A 20,948-nucleotide genomic window follows, 5' to 3' on the forward strand; every position below is an offset into this window, starting at 1 on the left:
GCTATCAGGAATCTTTGGGATGTCCCAACCCCATTGAAGTTGACATTTTAAATGGTTAACGTTTGGTAAGGCGTATGGCTAAGCTTGAGTTTAGGGTAAAGACATCTGAAGGATACAGGGATGCACTAACAGGCACAACTCTGATATTTTTTTTATTTAACTAGGCCAGTCAGTTAAGAACAAATTCTTATTTTCAATGAAAGCCTAGGAACAGTGGGGGAACTGCCTTGTTCAGGGGCAGAACGACAGATTTTTACCTTGTCAGCTCGGGGATTCGATCTTGTAACCTTTCGTTAACTAGTCCAACACTCTAACAACTAAGCTACCTGCCACCCCTCAAAACATATAAAGTGTTTTTGTCTAAAAGATGACAGGATGTCATGTGTCCTACTTATATCAGTACACTCATAACAACCTGAGCATTACAAAACGTATTTTTGATCAAATAACCCTCTTGTAACAAATAAGCCATTCGATATTTTGTTGACCAAATTCGACTCATTGATCTCCATACAAAAACTCCTTGCTTGGTGAGCGAAAAAATAAGAAAAACGCCATCTGCTGGAGAAGACAGATTGTAGMTCGAGTGATCCCTCTTCCTCTCTGGCCATATGCCAAAGGCTCTGTTTCTGCCGTTTCACGGAAGTAATTCTGGAAGCTCTGACGTGACCAAATAATAATCGCCATCTTGAGGAAGGAAACGCCTTGAAGAGGAAAGAATTGAAAACAACTGTAATTTATACTCTTGATATTTGAATATGATAATAGTCATATTTTAAATGGTTTTTATTTGCTAAGTAGCTATATAACGTAAAATGGATTCATTTCATGGCGTRTAGCTAGTTAAAAAGTTATGGAAAAAACTTGCCAGGTGGCTGGCTAGGCTAACTTAGCTGGGCTCCACTTGCTAACGTCGCTAGCAAAACATCCAGCTAGCTAGTTTAGCTAAGTAGAGAGCTAACTTATAGCTAGCCGTTTGTCTAATTTCAAATCACTGCAAGACAGTTTTGTACACGATGGCTGTTTTCCTTTATTCAACTGGATAGTATATAAATGATTTGTATAACGCTAGATAGTTAACGTTACCTAACTGTAACAGTTGACTCTAGCTAACGTTACATGGTTAGCTAGCTCCCTAGCTTCCTGTTAGAACTTATCTTGCTAGTTTAAAAAATAACTTGTCAGCAAGTTTCTAAACTAGGCATATTGAACAACTCATAATTGCTTAAAATTTGGGTTAACCTATAATTGGCAGCACAAAAATACGCACTGACTGTTACAAAGCTGATTGTTTTTTCTCTTGTTTTCTAGTTTTCCTTCTGACGAAGTTGAATCCCCCATCGTCACTATGGGGAATTTATTTGCAAGTCTCTTTAAAGCATTTGGCAAGAAAGAGATGAGGATCCTCATGGTGGGTCTCGATGCTGCTGGTAAAACAACAATCCTGTACAAGTTAAAACTTGGAGAAATTGTAACAACCATTCCAACTATAGGTAAGTAGTAGTACTGGTGTTATGTAGGCCTAAATGTTGTCAGCCCAGTTTGTATGTATATTATATTTTGTGTATCATTGAGAGTTAATTTTTAAAATAAAAAACAGCATAATTCATTCCCCCTAGWCATGTTAATGTTTTGCCTCAAATAGGTTGTACAGTTTATTCATATCTTCTCTCCTCCACTCAGGTTTTAATGTTGAGACAGTTGAGTACAAGAACATAAGTTTTACAGTATGGGATGTAGGCGGTCAAGACAAAATTCGACCGTTGTGGCGTCATTACTTCCAGAACACACAGGGTAAGTTATGTGCAGACAGCAAGTCATTTCACTCCTGTCAAAGGGGTGAACAGACTAGAGCAGGGCTTGGCATTAACTTTTTAGCCACTTGTGCTTTTGACAAGTAAGACAGATTTGTTTGTTTTTTTCAAAAGCTGAAGTCACTTGCCCATTGTATGATGCAAGGAACCACTTTACAAAATAAAATGCATTACAAACTTTTTTAACATACAGAATCAGACAAAAATGTAGGCTACACTCTGCCTTATGGCTTCTTTACCTATTCAAGCCTGGAGGATGGTTCGCCACCCTTGGTAGCCTATAAAATATTGCAACATTACAATTACAACCAAATACCAAATGTCTTTATAAAATAATTCCCTCCAGGGCTCGAAATTAAGGGTGTCTGGTCATCCCTGGGAAGATAAAAAAAAAAGACATATATGGTTCAACAGACTCTGGGACAGTTATGGGACGACTGATCCAAAATTCTTACAACCACTTAAAAAAAATTAAAAGCAATGAGGCTGTTGCAACAGATCAGACCGTTTAGCTTAAAATGTTGATTGTTTTATTTCTTCGTATTATAAGCTAAACAATGCACACATGGCTGTAGACTACACGCAAATGTTCCAAAATGCAATTAGCGGGAATACACTTGTTCTCAAAAGAACACTGCACTGGTGAGCGGTTTCATCTGACCAGGAGGAAAATATAATTTCGAAATTAAAAGGGTAGATATAGAGATGCATCAACTAGCATGGGTTACTAATATGACTAGGATTATACCTTTGGCTGCTGGACAATAAAATGATGTTGATTTCAAAACTAATAGAACATGAGAAAAAGMCTGATTTCAATGGCATATTAAGTGTTTATAAAATAATTCCCTCAACATTACTATGGTGATATTTTGACCGGGCTACTTTGAAACAAGGTAAGACATGCTTCATAAAATATCCAGGTTTTAAACAATTAAGTTTGTGGTTAAATAGTTTCAAAATGCTGACCACTTCGCTCAGATTCAAGGCGGGTGATATGCGGTGCGCAACAGGCACTGTCCTTCACTCCAGTCTTGTGACCATTTGATCTGAATGAACTGCCTTGAGTATGTCAACAGAATCATGCCTTTAGACGTTAATGTTAATTATCCTTTATTATATTTGTCAAACATGACTGTCTTTTAACCTATATTTATGTAATTAAAAGTCTCATTAATGTTTGTCTACATTTTCTGGCACCTCACTTAAGTTTGCATCGGTTTGGACATATCACCTACATTTTGACATGTAGGCWTTTTTATTGGTGTACATTGAAAAATGGATTTGAATAGTATTCAAATGTTAGCCTCTCTGATCGTAATAGGCTAATTGTTTGATATTGTGATTTTTGTGATCATTTTTATAATTGTTTTACTTGTCCAGTCGGACAACTTAAATCTATATACTTCTTGTCCGACAATTTAAAAAAAAACTTGTCCTGGACAAGAGGGCAAGCACTAATGTCGAGCCTGTAGAGGCAAGTCAGGTGACTCAAAATGTTCCTGTTTTTCTCTCGGGGTGTTTTTCAGGTCTTATCTTTGTTGTGGACAGCAATGACAGAGAGCGAGTGAACGAAGCCCGTGAAGAACTGATGAGAATGTTGGCAGAGGATGAACTACGAGAGGCAGTCTTATTAGTATTCGCTAACAAACAGGTATCCTACATTTTTTCATCTCAATTATCCAGTGTATGATGCCTAAAAGCAGCTGACTTGCATTTTTTTTGTCTTAATAATATAGAAATGACTACATAAACACCCCTGTAATATACTTTGGATGTCCTTCCCTGGCTTGGCTTTTGTCTCATAATGGGAAAATTTCTCTTTTCAGGACCTCCCAAATGCTATGAATGCGGCCGAAATCACAGACAAGCTGGGACTGCACTCCCTCCGCCATAGAAACTGGTACATCCAGGCCACCTGTGCCACCAGCGGAGACGGTCTCTATGAAGGACTGGATTGGTTGTCTAATCAGTTAAAAAACCAGAAATAGGCCTAATCATCCGCTGTCGTCCTCAACTCACATATACCGTTTTCACACTATCCTGCCGACCCAAACCGTACAGTGGCTCGGGTGATTTCCTTTCACATTTTCTTTTCCAGCAAGGTTCTAGCAACTGTGGTAGATGAGTAACCAGGCCGATGCAGTACAGCTCGGCATGGCTCGGTTTAGTAGTGTGAAAAGGGTAACACTATCTCTCTACCCTTGTTTGTACTCTTCTGATGTTGCAAATTGAGCTACTTTTGTCAAAACGTAACGTACCTACTGGAAAGCTGCCCTCATGTCTCATCTCTAGTTACAACAATACACCATATGGGCCAGGAGGGATAATAACCCAATCTTGGAAAACTGTCAGGGTTTCTTATTTAATGTAAATAGTCAATTTCTGGGGGGGGTTATGAGGCAGCTTATTGCACACTTACAAAAATCAACCTTGGTTATTTCCTCTTCTTGGCCCTTGGGTAGACATACTCGTGTGTAGTAAAGGGAGGCAAAAATAAATAAATAAACCAGCTATCATGGGACCCCATGTCTCAACCTAACATTTAATGACTTTGCATTATACGTCAGCTGGAAATTTGTACTGTAAGAAGGAGCGTTTCATTTCTTTTTGGGGGGGGGGGGTTCTGAATAATGCATATATACAGATGCACTACTTGAAACAATTATGGTTTAATACCTCAATGCTACAATAACCTGCTCTCCCAAAATACCATTTAGCAAAACACTGGCATTAACTAGTTGTACTGTGAGAATGTTCTTGAGATGAAGCTTAAAACAGCTCGTGAGCTTCAAAGTCGAAAAGTCTTGTCAACACTTACCAGCTTTTGTTGTGTGCCATATCATTTTGAGAAGTGGCTGCCATGCAGTCTGTTCTACTGAGTCATCATTCACCTGCTTTATGATGAACAGAGGTGCAGAGGTGTCTGTTCAGCATTGTTTGTATGACAGCGGCTTAGGTTAATAATCATGTGTACTGCCTTTGTCGCAATGAACCTGAATTTAATAGCAAAAAAAGTGCAGGATGTGGTCCGTATGTTGGTCTTGTTGGCGAGCAACACGTGCATGTTAGAGATTCACAGATTCTGCACAATACCTAAAGAAGCAGAATTCCTTCCTGCCTATCCATTTGCTATAATAATCCCATATCCTATGCAGAATCTATCTCAAACACACTTTGATTGTCAGCGGGACTAGCTAATTGATTGTTTACATTTTTAGTCTGCACAAGCATTCTGTCGTTACCCCTCCTGTCAACTGCAGGTGCTCAAGGGTTGGGATGCTTTGATTTCCTCAACGTCCTCATCACAATGATTTAGCGCCACAACAACCCTATAACTTAAGGTGTATGCTATGTGCTGCACTGGTATGACAAAACAGTTATAGGCCTACATTCTGATGTACTGCATTAGCCTCCATWATGACCTCAAGATGTTGTTTTCATGCCTTTTTATTGAAAATGATAAAAGTATATTAATTGTTTTGGAATGAGGCATGTATCATGTGTCAGTGGCAATAAGAAATCTGTATGAGCTCCACATTTTTGAAATGAGTGCTAGTATCTTCTCTCCTTTGCAGCTCATGTTGTCCTTGGCAAGTGCTGACGTATACTTTTGTCCTCATGTCAAAGAAACATGCTGTTCCATTACGTTTGAGCTCCCTGGCTGTGGTGAGATACCATTGGAGCTTCCCTTTGAGCTTCTTATCAAAAGGTTTTGGGTGTTATTCCACCAGCAGGGCTGGGATTGAATTGAAGGCAGTCAATTCAGGAAGTGAATTCGAAACTTGATTGTAATAAACTTTCAAAATGCTTCTACTCCACAGTTCAAGTTGTGGAAAATAGATGCATTTCATTTTGATTCCTGAATTGACCCCAGCCCTGTCCACCAGAGTGCTATGGAAAGGTCTTAGTGTTTTTTTAAAGGCGTTGGATTAAAACAACTTCTCTTGATTTTAAACTGATTGCTTGAACCTTTGTTGAAAACATTGTTAATCTCTTTACCAAAATGTCTAAACAGGTTTTTTTTTAATGTAAAGTTTCTGTTAAATTTTTTGAGAAAAGCACTAATTAAAGCAATTAGATAAAGTTTACATGTTCTGTTTCTCTTTGTGTAGTTAAGTGAAATGTAAATTGGATTTGATCATGCTGACATTACATCATTAACCTCTTATCTCCTTGGATCAAACCAAGGAAGGCAACATGTATATGAATGATTCTACCAACTGTCACAAAGCAAATAGTGTATTTCAGTTCACATATGAAATATTATTAACTTTCAAGTTAGAAACTGGCCCTGCCCCATGCCTACAAGTTAAATCAAGCCTCCATTGACTGTTTGAATTCAAAATGACTTCACATCCTCTAAAAATGGACATGGCCTGTACTTTGGTGTCACAGCCTCCTCCACTCTCTTGCCCCAAATCCTCAATCACACCCAACTACTCTCACCCCATGACCTGGGACTAAGGGAGTAGGTTAGTCAAAGGTGATGACAGCCAACTAACTACCCAAAACTGGTGTTGAATAAGTGACAAATGGAGATAGTGGGGCCTGTCCTTGTATGTCTGTTATGTTGGGGTCTGCACCAGGGGGGAGGCAGGCAATAATTGGGGAGCAATCTAGGACAACGCTCTTTCAGGTTGATTAGGCTGCCATGGTTAACGCAGCCAAGCCTATAAAACATGGCAGGAGAGTATGGTAGAAGAGGGAGGGGCYGGACTCTCAGGTCCCTTAGAGGATGGCTTTGTCTCTGCCTCCTCTCCTGCTGGTCCATCATCTTGGTTTGTGTGTGGTGGTCCTAACGGTACTCGGCCATATAAAGGACCAGCCTGGTTTTTTGCACTTTCCTTTGTGAATGCCTTGCTCTTTTTAGTGCACCCCCAGGTGCCAGCCAGCAGAATGCCCCTTTCAGAGCCAATTCAAGGCAAACGCAAACACTACACTCCATTATGACCACTGGAGTGCATTCCAATGGTATCTCACCACAGCCAGGGAGGCAGGGAGCTGAACCTAGAACAGAATGGAGGGATGGGGACAAAGGAGTTCTGGCTTGATGGAGGAAAGAAAAGGAGCAAAGCTGCTGAGTAGTGCAGGAGGCACAGTGGGATGGAGAGGGGTATTGGAGACTATAAGCATCGGAATGAGAGGATTTTCAACATGACCAAGAGAGACAAACCAAATAGGAGGTGACAAACAGTTGTTGGCCCACATTTTTTTTTTTTTAAAGCTGGTGGTGGTATGGGCAAGTGTGACACCAGAAATATTTTGAACAGCAATAGTTTTTATTGACAGTAACAATTTCAGCACCAAGTACACATCTACTTATCTTGCTTTCAGTACTTACTAGTCTCTGATTTACTTGCATGAATAGTGGAAAAATGTACTTCAATTTTGGTAGCTAGATCATAAAATACATTTGTGCTGGTTCAGAAAAAGATAACCAAGACACAAATTCAACAGATAAAAACGACGATCAGTTCCAACAAGGCCACAAGCCTGCGGGTGGTTTGAGGAGTAGCCTACAGATTGACACACTGTTCTCAAACACAGCCCACTGAGTCCAGTCCAGAGGTACATGAGGACAGTCCATAGACCAGTCAAGCTGCTCTGCTGTGGACTAGAGGGCTCCTCTCCCTCTGCGTGTGTCTGATTGTGGGGTTAGGGGGGAACTTAATCGTCCGAGTCTGTGTCATGGCGCCGCCTGTGGCTTTGTGTAGGAGCAGCAGGGGCTGCCTTGTGGCTAGCACGGTGACGGGGGACAGGGGACCCCCTGTCGGAGGAGTCTGTGTCATGCCTCTGCTGGCGTCGTTGGGAGGAGGGGTGGCGCTCGCCCTTTGGCCCCCCCCTTGAATGGCTGTCATGGGGTCTGGCTCCAGTCTGACTGAGGCATGATGGATTATGATGATGGTGGTCCTTTCTGTGCCTGAGGAGTAACACACACACACACACACACACACACACACAGAGTCAATGATTGGGACTAGTAGGTGGGGGTCGAAGTAAGCTGTTGTGAGAGCTGGCTGAGGAAGATAAAGCAGAGATACACTTAATGTTATGATACAAACCTTTACCTCATCTATGAGGATGTTAACTATCTGGGTTCCATAAGAGAGTAATAAATAAGGCCTCCCCTGCCCCACCCCCCAAAAAACAAGATAAGCATTACATGGGCTGGATGATGCATTCACTCAGTTCAAATCAACCCAACACCCATTTTAAAATTTCAAAAGACTACCTCTTCCTGTAGCTAAACATCCTAAGACTCKTTTTTCATCATTGTCCTGTAGTACCACCTAATTAAGCAGCTGGACACATTAACGGACACATCCTTAGTAAGGGTAGCTACAACCTGTTCTATATTTCGACCAAGCATACAAAGTTTAATGGTTGACAGAACTTTTGAAGTTTGGCACAAAAACACAGCTTTTGAGATGGAACCAAAATCCAGCTCCACCTCCCCCTGCAACAGTGATTTAGCGCCCTCTAGTGCAAAGACTTGTCTTGTAGCATTATTAGGACTTGTGTCAAATCAAATCAAATTTTATTGGTCACATACACATGGTTAGCAGATGTTAATGCGAGTAGCGAAATGCTTGTGCTTCTAGTTCCGACAGTGCAGTAATATCTAACAAGTGTAAAGGAATAAATAAGAATATGTACATATAAATATATGGATGAGCGATGGCCGTGCAGCATAGGCAAGATGTAATATATGGTATAGAGTACAGTATATACATATGAGATGAGTAATGTAGGGTATGTAAACATTATATAAAGTAGCATTGTTTAAGTGACTAGTGATACATTTATTACATCCAATTTTTAATTATTAAAAGTGGCTAGAGATTTGAGTCAGTATGTTGGCAGCAGCCACTCAATGTTAGTGATGGCTGTTTAACAGTCTGATGGCCTTGAGATAGAAGCTGTTTTTCAGTCTCTCGGTCCCAGCTTTGATGCACCTGTACTGACCTCGTCTTCTGGATGATAGCGGGTGAACAGGCAGTGGCTCGGGTGTTGTTGTCCTTGATATCTTTTTGGCCTTCCTGTGACATCGGTGGTGTAGGTGTCCTGGAGGGCAGGTAGTTTGCCCCTGACTATGCTTGTGCAGACCATGTATGGCAATTGCCATACCAGGCAGTGATACAGCCCGACAGGATGCTCTCGATTGTGCATTTGTAAAAGTTTGTGAGTTTTTTGGTGACAAGCAAATTTCTTCAGCCTCCTGAGGTTGAAAGGCCGCTGTAGCGCCTTCTTCACCACGCTGCTGTGTGGGTGGACCATTTCAGTTTGACCGTGTTGTGTATGCCGAGGAACTTCAAAGTTCCACCATCTCCACTACTATCCCGTCGATGTGGAGTGCTCCCTCTGCTGTTTCCTGAAGTCCACAATCATCTCCTTTGTTTTGTTGACATTGATGAGAGTTATTTTCCTGACACCACACTCCGTGGCCCTCACCTGTCCATGTAGGCTGTCTCATTGTTTTCTTTTCATTTAACCTTTATTTAACTAGGCAATCAGTAAGAACAAATGTATTTACAATGACGCATAGGAACTGCCTTGTTCAGGGCAGAACGACAGGTTTTTCCTTGTCAGCTCAAGTTCGATCTAGCAACCTTTTGGTTACTGGCCAGACGCTCTAACCACTAGGATACTGCGTCGTTGTTGGTAATCAAGCCTACCACTGTAGTGTCGTCTGCAAACTTGATGATTGAGTTGGAGCGGGCAGGCCACGCAGTCATTGGGTGAACAGGTACTAGAGAGAGAGCTGAGAACGCACCTTGTTGGGCCCCAGTGTTGGAGATGTTGTTTCCTACCTTCACCACCTGGGGCGCCCGTCAGAAAGTCCAGACCCAGGGTCTCAAGCTTAATGACGAGTTTGAAGGGTACTATGGTGTTAAATGCTGAGCTGTAATCGATGAACATCATTCTTACATAGGTATCCTCTTGTCCAGATGGGTTAGGCAGTGTGCAGCATGGTTGCGATTGCGTCGTCTGTGGACCTATTGGGCGGTAAGCAAATTGGAGTGGTCTAGGGTGTCAGGTAGGGTGGAGGTGATATGATCCTTGACTCGTCTCTCAAGCACTTCATGATGACGGAAGTCAGTGCTACGGACGATTGTCGTTTAGCTCAGTTACCTTAGCTTTCTTGGAACATAACAATGGTGGCCATCTTGAAGCATGTGGGGACAGCAGACTGGGACAGGGATTGATTGAATATGTCCGTAAACACACCAGCCAGCTGGTCTGCGCATGCTCTGAGACGCGGCTAGGGATGCCGTCTGGCGCGCAGCCTTGCGGGCTTAACAAATTGAAATGTTTTACTCCGTTGGCCCGGAGATGGGAAGACCACAGGTTTGTAGCGGGCCGTGTCAGGCACTTGTATTGTCCTCAAAGCGAGCAAAGAAGTTGTTTAATTTGTCTGGGAGCAAGACGTCGATGTCAGCGACTGGGCTGGTTTTCTTTTTGTAATCCGTGATTGACTGTAGACCCTGCCACATACGTGTCGTGTTTGAGCTGTTGAATTGCGACTRTACTTTCTCTCTATAGTGACGCTTTGCCTGTTTGATTGCCTTGCGGTGTGAATAGCTGCACTGTTTATATTCGGCCATGTTTCCAGTCGCCTTGCCATGATTAAAAGCGGTGGTTCGCGCTTTGAGTTTTGGGCGAAGCTGCTATCAATCAACGATTTCRGGTTAGGAAAGGTTTGAATAGTCACAGTGGGTACCACATCACCGATGCGCTTGCTAATAAARTCGCTCACCAAGTCAGCGTATACATCAATGTTATTGTCTGAGGCTATCCAGAACATATCCCAGTCCACGTGATCGAATCCGATTTGTCAGACCAGTGTTGGATAGACCTGAGCACGGGCGTTTCCTGTTTTAGTTTCTGTCAATAGACTGGGAGCAACAAAATGTAATCATGGTCAGATTTGCCGAAGGCAGGGCGGGGGAGGGCTTTGTATGCATAGCGGAAGTTAGAGGAGCAATGATCCAGAATGCCACCAGCTTGTGTCGCGCATTCGACATGCTGATTGAATTGAGGAACTTAAAACTTTCCACCTTCTCCACTACTGTCCCGTCTTTGTGGATATGGGGGTGCTCCCTCTGATGTTTCCTGAAGTCCACGATCATCTCCATTGTTTTGTTGACGTTGAGTGTGAGGTTATTTTCCTGACACCACACTCCGAGGACCCTCACCTGCTCCCTGTAGGCCATCTCGTCGTTGTTGGTAATCAAGCCTACCACTGTAGTGTCGTCTGCAAACTTGATGATTGAGTTGGAGGCGTGCATGGCCACACAGTCATGGGTGAACAGGGAGTACAGGAGAGGGCTGAGAACGCATGCTTGTGGGGCCCCAGTGTTGAGGATCAGCGGGGTGGAGATTTTGTTACCTACCCTCATCACCTGGGGGCGGCCCGTCAGAAAGTCCAGGACCCAGTTGCACAGGGCGGYGGTTGAGACCCAGGGTCTCGAGTTTAATGACGAGTTTGGAGGGTACTATGGTGTTAAATGCTGAGCTGTAATCGATGAACATCATTCTTACATAGGTATTCCTCTTGTCCAGATGGATTAGGGCAATGTGATTGTGTCGTCTGTGGACCTATTAGGGCGGTAAGCAAATTGGAGTGGGTCTAGGGTGTCAGGTAGTGTGGAGGTGATATGATCCTTGACTAGTCTCTCAAAGCACTTCATGATGACGGAAGTGAGTGCTACGGGGCGATAGTCGTTTAGCTCAGTTACCTTAGCTTAGCTTTCTTTGGAACAGGAACAATGGTGGCCCTCTTGAAGCATGTGGGAACAGCAGACTGGGATAGGGATTGATTGAATATGTTTGTAAACACACCAGCCAGCTGGTCTGCGCATGCTCTGAGGACACTGCTAGGGATGCCGTCTGGGCTGGCAGCCTTGCAAGGGTTAACACGTTTAAATGTTTTACTCACGTTGGCTGCGGTGAAGGACAGCTCGCCGGTTTTGGTAGCGGGCTGTGTCAGTGGCACTGTATTGTCCTCAAAGCGAGRAAAGAWGTTGTTTAGTTTGTCTGGGAGCAAGACGTCGGTGTCCGCAACGGGGCTGTTTTTRCCCCCTGTAATCCGTGATTGACTGTAGACCCTGCCACATACGTCTCGTGTCTGAGCCGTTGAATTGCGACTACTTTGTCTCTATGCTGATGCTTAGCTTGTTTGATTGCCTTGCGGAGGGAATAGCTACACTGTTTGTATTCGGTCATGTTTCCGGTCGCCTTGCCATGATTAAAACCAGTGGTTCACGCTTTCAGTTTTGCTCGAATGCTGCCATCAATCCACAGTTTCTGGTTGGGGAAGGTTTTAAAAGTCACCGTGGGTATAACATCACATATGCACTTGCTAATAAACTCGCTCACAGAATCAGCGTATACATCAATGTTGTTGTCTGAGGCTATCCGGAACATATCCCAGTCCACGTGATRGTAGAAATTTTGAAGCGTGGAATCAGATTGGTCGGACCAGCGTTGAACAGACCTGAGCACGGGCGTTTCCTGTTTTAGTTTCTGTCTATAGGCTGGGAGCAACAAAATGGAGTCGTGGTCAGATTTGCCGAAAGGAGGGTGAGGGAGGGCTTTGTATGCGTCGCGGAAGTTAGAGTGAGCAGAGATCCAGAATTTGCTGCCAGCCCGGGTCGGGCATTCGATATGCTGATAGAATTTGAGGAACCTTGTTTTCAGATTAGCTGTTTAAAACCCCCAGCTACAATAATGAGCCTCAGGATATGTGGTTTCCAGTTTACATAGAGTCCAATGAAGTTTTTCAGGGCCGTCGAAGTGTCTGCTTGGGGGGGATATACACAGCTGGGATTATAATCGAAGAGAATTCTCTTGGTAGAAATGCGGTCGGCATTTGATTGTAAGGAATTCTAGGTCAGGTGAACAAAAGGACTAGAGTTCCTGTATGTTGTTATGATCACACCACGACTCGTTAATCATAAGGCATACCCGCCCTTCTTACCAGAGATGTTTCTGTCGGCGCGAAGCGTGAAGAAACCGGGTGGCTGTACCGACTCTGATAACGTATCCCGAGTGACCATGTTTCCGTGAAACAGAGAATGTTACAATCTCTGAAAGGCAAACCTTGCTCGAATTTCATCTACCTTGTTGTCAAGAGACTGGACATTGGCGAGTAGTATACTCGGGAGCGGTGAGCGATGTGCACATCTACGGAGCCTGACCAGAAGACCGCTCCGTCTGCCCCTTCTGCGGCGCAGTTGTTTTGGGTCGCCTACTGGGATCCGATCCATTGTCCTGGGTGGTGGTCCAAACAGAGGATCCGCTTCGGGAAAGTTGTATTCCTGGTCGTAATGTTTGTAAGTTGACGTTGCTCTTATATCCAATAGTTCTTCCTGGCTGTATGTAATAAGACTTAAGATTTCCTGGGGTAACAGTGTAAGAAATAATAAATTTAAAAAAACGAAATACTGCAGTTTCCTAAGAACGCGAGGCCACCATCTCTGTCGGCGCCATGTACTGTTCACAGTTTCTTGTGATAAATGTTGTATTATCATAAAAAAAAGGCATAAGGCATAATGTACAAATAACCTGCAGGTTAAAAAGGCTGAAACATGGTACCTTTTACTGTCATTGTCTGAWTCTGAAGAGGAGGAAGAGTCTCTTCTCTGCCTTTTCTTCTTCTTTTCCTTTTTTTTTCTCTTTTCCTTTTTCTTCTTTTTGCTGCTCTCATGTCTATGATGGGAAAGTATAACGGACTATTATAAATTTTTTGTTTAGACAGTAATGGAAGAAATGTACCTCAGGGAATCGATTGTCAACACAATATGTGCTCAATAAGATGTTACCTTTGATCCATGTCCTGTTTCTCTGTGTTCTCAGACATCTTTCTGGCGGAGGCTTCCTGGCTTCCAGACTTTCCTTCTGTTTTATGGTGCTGTGAAAATAATGCTCTCCATTATGACTATAATCATATAACATTTCCATTACAGCACCAATTCTTAAGCTGTATAAATCATGTAGCTACACCAGTGGCGGCTCCTCAGAGGAACAAGGGGACCATCATATTCAGTGAATTTCATAAAAATTTAAAGTTATTCTTTTTAGATACAACTATAATAAATATATTAACGTCACCAAATAACTAATTAAAACACTGTTTTGCAATGAATGTCTATAGTAGCCTCAAAAGCATCTTCTGGGATAGTTCAATAGTGTAGCCGGAGGACAGCTATTTTCCATCCTCCTCTGGGTACATTGATTTCATAACAAAACCTAGGAGGCTCATGGTTCTCACCCCCTTTCATAGACTTACACAGTTATGACAACTTCCGGACGATGTCCTCCAACCTATCAGAGCGCTTGCAGCATAAACTGACATGTCTATCCAATCAAAGGATCAGAGAATTAATCCAATACTCAAAGCATAAGCTACAGCTAGCTACCACTTTAAACAATGGATGAGCTTTTCTTAGTAATCTACTTGAGAACCATTTAGGGTTCAAGTAAAAAATGTCGCTTTTATATTTAATAAACTCAACCCATCCAATTCATATTCATTATATAGACAGGCACGCTTTATTTTGTCTGGTTTAGCATCCCAGATYKAGCAAAATATTTTTGCTCATATGATTTGAAAAACGAATCAGGAGTAGGCAGTGCCATAAGAAAGTGAGTAAACAGATTTGACTATGGAGTTAATCAGGGCAATTTTCCCATAAATAGACAGGTATTTACCTCTCCACGGTTGCAAGATCTTGTCTATTTTTACAAGTTTTCTATTGAAATTCATTGTGGAGAGCTTATTTATATATTTTGTGATATAAATACCAAGGATGTCTACTTCACCGTCAGCCCATTTTATAGGTAAACTGCAGGGTAATGTAAAAGTTGTCTTTTTTAAAAGATCCAATACGTAATATTGTACACTTATCATAATGAACTTTTCTGGACTAAAACCTATCTAGATCTTCAATGAGACATTGCAGGGATCTAGCTTGCGGACTTAATATAAAACTTGAGTCATCGGCATACATGGACACCTTTGTTTTTAAACCTTGGATTTCTTATCCTCTAATGTTGTCATTGGATCTAATTTTAATAGCTAGCATTTAGATGGCCATAGCGAATAGATATGGTGACAGCGGACACCCTTGTTTAACTCCTCTTGACAATTCCAAACTGAGAAGTAGCCGTTATTTACTATTTTACACCAGGGGTTGCTATACATTACTTTGACCCATTTTTATAAGAGAATCACTGAAATTGAAGGAAAAAAACTGGCATTTATTTAAAAAATCCAGTCTTACTTTATCAAAGGCCTTTTCAAAATCCGCTATAAATACCAGGCCTGGCTTCTTAGAGGTTTCATAATGTTCTATTATTTCTAGTAGTTGTCGTATATTATCTCCAATGTATCGTCCATGTAAAAAACCCTGATCAGGATAAACAATACCTGGTAAAATCCTTTTAATTCTGAGTGCTATGCATTTCGCTYGTATTTTTGCATCACAAAATTGAAGTGTAAGGGGCCTCCAGTTTTTTTTAGATAGACAGTCTTTAAACTTGTTTGAATAATAGTGAAATCAGACCATCCTGCTGAGTACCTGACAGACTACCATTTCTATAGGAGTAGTTAAAACAAGCTAACAATGGAGTTGGGTATATAAAAAAAATGCTCGATATATTTACACCGGTATGCCATCAAGCCCTGGGGATTTTCCAGACTGAAAGGATTTAATAGCCTCAAAGTTCTCTGTAATTTGGCCTTCGCACTGATCTTTCTGTACATTTATTCATTTTCAAATTTTTATATTATTTGGAAAGAATTCCTAACCGTAATCTTCATTCAGTGGGAGAGGATGAGACTGAAAAGAGAACATCTGCTTAAAATGTTTAGCTTCCCCTTTTAAAACATCATTCGGAGAATCATAGATGACTCCGTCTTTGTAACGAGTTTCTGCAAATTATTTTTGTTAGCGTTCCTGTGTTGGAGATTCAGGAAGAATTTTGTGCATTTTTCGACATATTCCATCCAATTTGCTTTATTTTTCTAATAGATTACATTAGATCGTTCTTGAATAAGTTCAAGTTCTTTTTCCAAAACTGAACATTTTGCAACTGTTTGGACTAATGATTACGCCCCAGATCAGCTAGATGCAGGCTAGGTATTGAATGTCTGTCTGTCACTGTCACCTTGAATACACCAATTTGTCTCTCAAACTTTCATTTGTAGGCTAGTTTGTAACAACCTCATGATGAATATAGGGCAAATTTAAGTATTATGTAGTAGCCTAAACCTATCGATGATACATTGAGCCGGGTGAATGGAATATGAATGACAGTCATTCAATATGCTGTAATAGAAATACGGTTATGCTCATAAAAAAAAAAAAAGTGTCCTCCCTGATCTTAATTTGTTGCCCAGTGGCGTCACTGGGCAACAAATATGTAGCTAACACAAATGGATTAACACACCAACACGTTGTTGTGTACTATACTGGATAGCTAAACTGAGTTTGAATGTTCTACACAGAGAGCATGAAAATAAACTTACTGTGAAGACTGACAAGCCAATTTTGGCAGCTTCCTTCTCCTTTTGGGAGAACACCATTTTCCGTGACGTTGCACTGATGACAGAAAACATATGAATAATTACTCAACTAGTACACTCCAATCCAATATGACAAGCACTTTTTTTCTCCATTTGGAATTTTAAGGGGATACTCAGCCATGGACTACAAAAATTGATTCTAAAGAGCGATAATGCTTAGAAAATAAACATCTCTAAACTGAGGATACATAAACAACTCAAGAGCCATAGTGGCCCCAAAACCATTAATCTCTTATTGGTGAAATCGCCTACTGTAATACAGAATCAGAGCCTAACACTTTTGCAAATAGCAGTCAGTTACCCAGAGCTTCCAAGGCCTGAGACTCTATCCACATCTCTGTCCTCAGCTTCCACATCCTCCCTCCTGCACACATCTGCAAGGTCCTGTTGGGCACATTGCAATTGGAATTAAAGGAATCATGTTCTCATCCCTAAAATGTATGATCAAATTTGATTGGAAATGGATTATGCTTGCTACTTGGTCTAGTTACTGTAAATCACTGTGACAACTGCAAAAAAAACATCTAAATAAATGTGATTTATTGAAACGTTATCTTCCCTGTTCTAATGCAGTTGTGATATTATAAAACAAAGACATGTTTGTGATCCAAAACAGCACATAATACAAATGTGTCTCAAAAACACTATGAAGGAAAAAAATAAGCACCTCTTTGGTCAGGCCAGTTGGTTGTCTCTTTATATTCTTGTGGCCTCTGAAAACACAGAATAAGACATTAGCTTGACATTTTATTCTAATATTTCTGTAAGGTTCTTATTTTTGTGTGATGTTCCTCTTACAGGGCAGCCATCAGTGCCTCTTGCTCTGCTGCTTTCACAGTGGCAAGCTCCTCTTCTCTTGACATAGGCTTGACAACGCCTTTTTTGTCTTTGGCATACCACGTCAGATCTTTGCCRTTCTGCCATCGCCCCACTGGTGCCATAAGAGAGTTCCCTGGGGATGATACAATAACAGGGATGTAACTATACTTCAAATGCAAGCATGCATGCCCAAATCAAATCAAAGTTTTTTTGTTACATGCGCCGAATACAAAGGGTAGACCTTGCAGTGAAATGCTTACTTACAGGCTCTAACCAATAGTGCAAAAAAGGTATTAGGTGAACAATAGGTAAGTAAAATAATAAAAACAACAGTAAAAAGACAGCGAAAAATAACAGTAGCAAGGCTATATACAGTAGCGAGGCTATAAAAGTAGCGAGGCTAAATACAGACACCGGTTAGTCGGGCTGATTGAGGTAGTATGTACATGTAGATATGGTTAAAGTGACWTGGCTTTAATAATGAAGTTATACATGAAGTTTAATTATGTTTGATTTTCCAAACACAGAAGTGATTATCATAACTATTCTTACTGAGGATGATATCTAAAAATCGAAGATTTTGCGAACGGCTGCAGTGTTGTAAAATCTTAGAAAAATAGTTATCGTGACCAGTGTATTAATTTGGAGAACATCTCAAAATTGTACAGCGTTTCAGGTCAGTCAATTCATACATARATACATGCATACATTACACACACATACATACATGGCCAGAAGTATGTGGACACCTGCTCGTCAAACATCTCATTCCAAATTCATGGACATTAATATAGAGATGCTCCCCCCTTTGCTGCTATAACAGCCTCCACTCTTCTGGGAAGGCTTTCCACTAGATGTTGGAACATACCTGCGGGGACTTTCATTCAGCCACAAGAGAATTAGTGAGGTCGGGGACTTATGTTGGGCGATTAGGCCTGGCTCACAGTCAGTGTTGCAAATAATCCCAAAAGTGTTCGATGGGGTTGAGGTCAGGGCTGTGTGCAGGCCAGTCAAGTTCTTCCACACTGATCTCAACAAACCATTTATGTATGGACCTTGCTTTGTGCATGGGGGCATTGTCATACTGAAACAGGAAAGGGCTTTCCCCAAACTGTTTCCACGAAGTTGGAAGCACAGAATCGTCTAGAATGACATATGTTGTCGCGTTAAGATTTCCCTTCACTGAAACAAAGGGGCCTAGCCAAACCATGAAAAACAGCCCTAGACCATCATTCCTCCTCCACCAAACTTTACAGTTGGCACTATGCATTGGTGCAGGCTAGCATTCTCCTGACATCCGCCAAACCCAAATGTGTCCGTTGGACGGCCAGATGATGAAGCGTGATTCATCACTCCAAGGAAACGTGTTTCCACTGCTCCAGAGTTCAATGGCGGCGAGCTTTACACCACTCCTGTCGACGCTTGMCATTGCGCATGGTGATCTTAGGCTTGCATGCGGCTGCTCAGCCATGGAAACCCATTTCATGAAGCTCCCGAACAGTTCTTGTGCTGAACATTCTTCCAGAGGCAACGTCAGTTTGGAACTCGGTAGTGAGTGTTGCAACCAAGGACAGACGATTTTTACGCYCTTCAGCGGTCCTGTTCTGTGAGCTTGTGTGGCCTACCACTTCGCGGCTGTGCCGTTGCTGCTCCTAGACATATCCACTTCCCAATAACAGCACTAGCAGGGCAGACATTTGATGAACTGACTTGTTGAAAAAGGTGGCATCCTATGACGGTGCAAAGTTGAAAGTCACTGAGTTCTTCAGTACAGGCCAATCTACTGCCAACATTTGTCTATGGAGATTGCATAGCTGGGTGCTCGATTTCGGGTGTGGCTGAAATAGCCGAATCCACTCATTTGAAGGACTGTCCACATACTTTTGGCCATGTACACCGAACAAAAKCATAAACACAACATGTAAAGTGTTGGTGCCATGCTTCTTGAGCTGAAATAAAAGATCCCAAAAATGTTCAATATGCACAAAAATCGTATTTCTCTCAAATGCTGTGTACAAATTTGTTTACAACCCTGTTTGTGAGCACTTGTCCTTTGCCAAGATAATCCATCCACCTGACAGATGCGGCATATCAAGAAGCTGATTAAACAGCTTGATCATTACACAGGTGCAGTTTTGACATACAACACAATGCCACAGATGGCTCAAGTTTTGAGGGAGTGTGCAATTGGCATGCTGACTGCAGGAGTGCCCACCATAACTGTTGCCAGATAATTGAATGTTAATTATTCTACCATAAACCGCCTCCAACACGTTTCAGAAAATGTGGCAGTACATCCAACCTGCCTCACAACACGTATATGGCCGAGCAGATTGCTGATGTCAACCTTGGGGACAGATTGGGGTTATGGTATGGGCTGGCATAAACTACGGACAACGAACAAGATTGCATTTTATCAACGGCAATTTGAATACACAAAAATACCGTGAAGAATTCCTGAGGCCCATTCTTTTAAGGTACTGTATCTGACCAACAGATGCATATTTGTATTCCCAGACATGTGCAATCCATAGATTAAGGCCTAATGAATTTATTTCATTTGAATGATTTCCTCATATGAACTAACTCAGTAAAATCAATGAAATTGTTGCGTTTATATTTCAGTATAGTGTGTATTTATGGTTACTTCATCTCATAGCAAGCTATATCTGTGCGCCTACTAGCTACGTAGCTGGCAGCATCACATTCCCTGACCAACTGCAGTAGAGTGTGCGTGCCGCTCCATGGACCTTGCCAGTATTAAATAATGGGGTCAGCTGTGCGCGTTTGACTTTCTCAAGTTCGACATAACTAGGTTTACCAAAAGTAAGTTTCAGGCAGATACTGAGTTACTCACAAGCAATGTAATGAGGGACTACAATAAGGAAAAAGGTAAGACAACGTGGCATTGAGAAATGTTTACAAGGTAACGTTACTATTACTAGCTACATTATTGATTATACATTGACACTTACACGCATCTAACTAGTATATAAAATGGACCGATTTAACAGTTGGCTAGTAATTCGCAAGGCGAATATAGTTAACTAGACAGCTACTGAAGCACCGCACTGTCGTTGACGATGGGTGGATGCCCATTTTACTCCACTTACCGAGGTAGTTTTCCCTGTGTTTATCGCCTTTCACATCGTCCCAGTTGAACTGGTCTTGCCCTCCCCTTACACCCCCAGATCTCGAGGCACCAAACATTATTTCAGAGTTTTAATAAAGCTAAACGATGAAAGGCTTGTTTACACGTGCGCGCTAGGCCCTGTATTGATCTGCATCCAGGGAGTTTCCTTCTGACTGTCCTGCCAGGTTGGTTCTCTTCCACGTTCGACTCGGGCGAGAAAGCTAGCACTTGGATTATATAGCAAGCTAACGTTAGAAGCACGTTGAGTAGCCTTTAGTATTTTGAAGAAATTTAGCTAGCTAAACTTTTGAAAAACAAAGTACACAACACCGTTGCAAACTGCTTTGTTTCTCTGGCGTTTGTACGATCAGCATGCGCGCAGATGGCTAATTTAGCTGGGGGCGTTCATTACGCACAGTTCGCAATGCAAAATCTGCTATCACTGTAAAACACGTTTATCACACAATTATATTATTTTCTATGTCAGCTTTAAACATTGATTTGATTGTAGATTGCCAGACGAGCTGTGGAAGTCTATGTATAGCATGCGGTCTAAACGCTCACGAATTACTCGTTTATTTGGCTCGTG

General features: G+C 41.8%; 2 protein-coding genes across 2 annotated transcripts; one reads left to right on the top strand and one right to left on the bottom strand.

Annotated features, from left to right (window-relative positions):
- Window positions 1–547: 547 nt before the first annotated feature.
- LOC111979281 (ADP-ribosylation factor 1) lies at window positions 548–5,905 on the top strand. Its single transcript, XM_024009707.2, has 5 exons — window positions 548–732; window positions 1,312–1,493; window positions 1,684–1,794; window positions 3,344–3,468; window positions 3,644–5,905. Exons 2-5 carry the CDS (start codon window positions 1,349–1,351, stop codon window positions 3,803–3,805), a joined length of 543 nt encoding a protein of 180 aa, XP_023865475.1. The 5' UTR covers window positions 548–732; window positions 1,312–1,348; the 3' UTR covers window positions 3,806–5,905.
- A 1,170-nt stretch (window positions 5,906–7,075) lies between these two features.
- LOC111979278 (multiple myeloma tumor-associated protein 2 homolog) lies at window positions 7,076–20,921 on the bottom strand. The gene is made up of 8 exons (XM_024009705.2): window positions 20,340–20,921; window positions 17,206–17,359; window positions 17,075–17,120; window positions 16,709–16,791; window positions 16,351–16,423; window positions 13,643–13,731; window positions 13,416–13,529; window positions 7,076–7,737 (listed from the first exon to the last, which is right to left on the bottom strand). Exons 1-8 carry the CDS (start codon window positions 20,434–20,436, stop codon window positions 7,485–7,487), a joined length of 909 nt encoding a protein of 302 aa, XP_023865473.1. The 5' UTR covers window positions 20,437–20,921; the 3' UTR covers window positions 7,076–7,484.
- Between the last annotated feature and the right edge of the window lie 27 nt (window positions 20,922–20,948).

The sequence above is a fragment of the Salvelinus sp. IW2-2015 genome, linkage group LG19 (genome assembly GCF_002910315.2).
Source record: "Salvelinus sp. IW2-2015 linkage group LG19, ASM291031v2, whole genome shotgun sequence".
NCBI classification, from domain to species: domain Eukaryota; kingdom Metazoa; phylum Chordata; class Actinopteri; order Salmoniformes; family Salmonidae; genus Salvelinus; species Salvelinus sp. IW2-2015.

Excerpts from the sequence above, each read along its gene's own strand:
- LOC111979281 (XM_024009707.2), top strand. The coding sequence starts at position 1,349 with ATGGGGAATTTATTTGCAAGTCTCTTTAAAGCATTTGGCAAGAAAGAG. Across the intron at positions 1,795-3,343 it reads TTACTTCCAGAACACACAGG|GTCTTATCTTTGTTGTGGAC; the intron begins GTAAGTTATGTG and ends GGTGTTTTTCAG. Across the intron at positions 3,469-3,643 it reads TAGTATTCGCTAACAAACAG|GACCTCCCAAATGCTATGAA; the intron begins GTATCCTACATT and ends TTCTCTTTTCAG.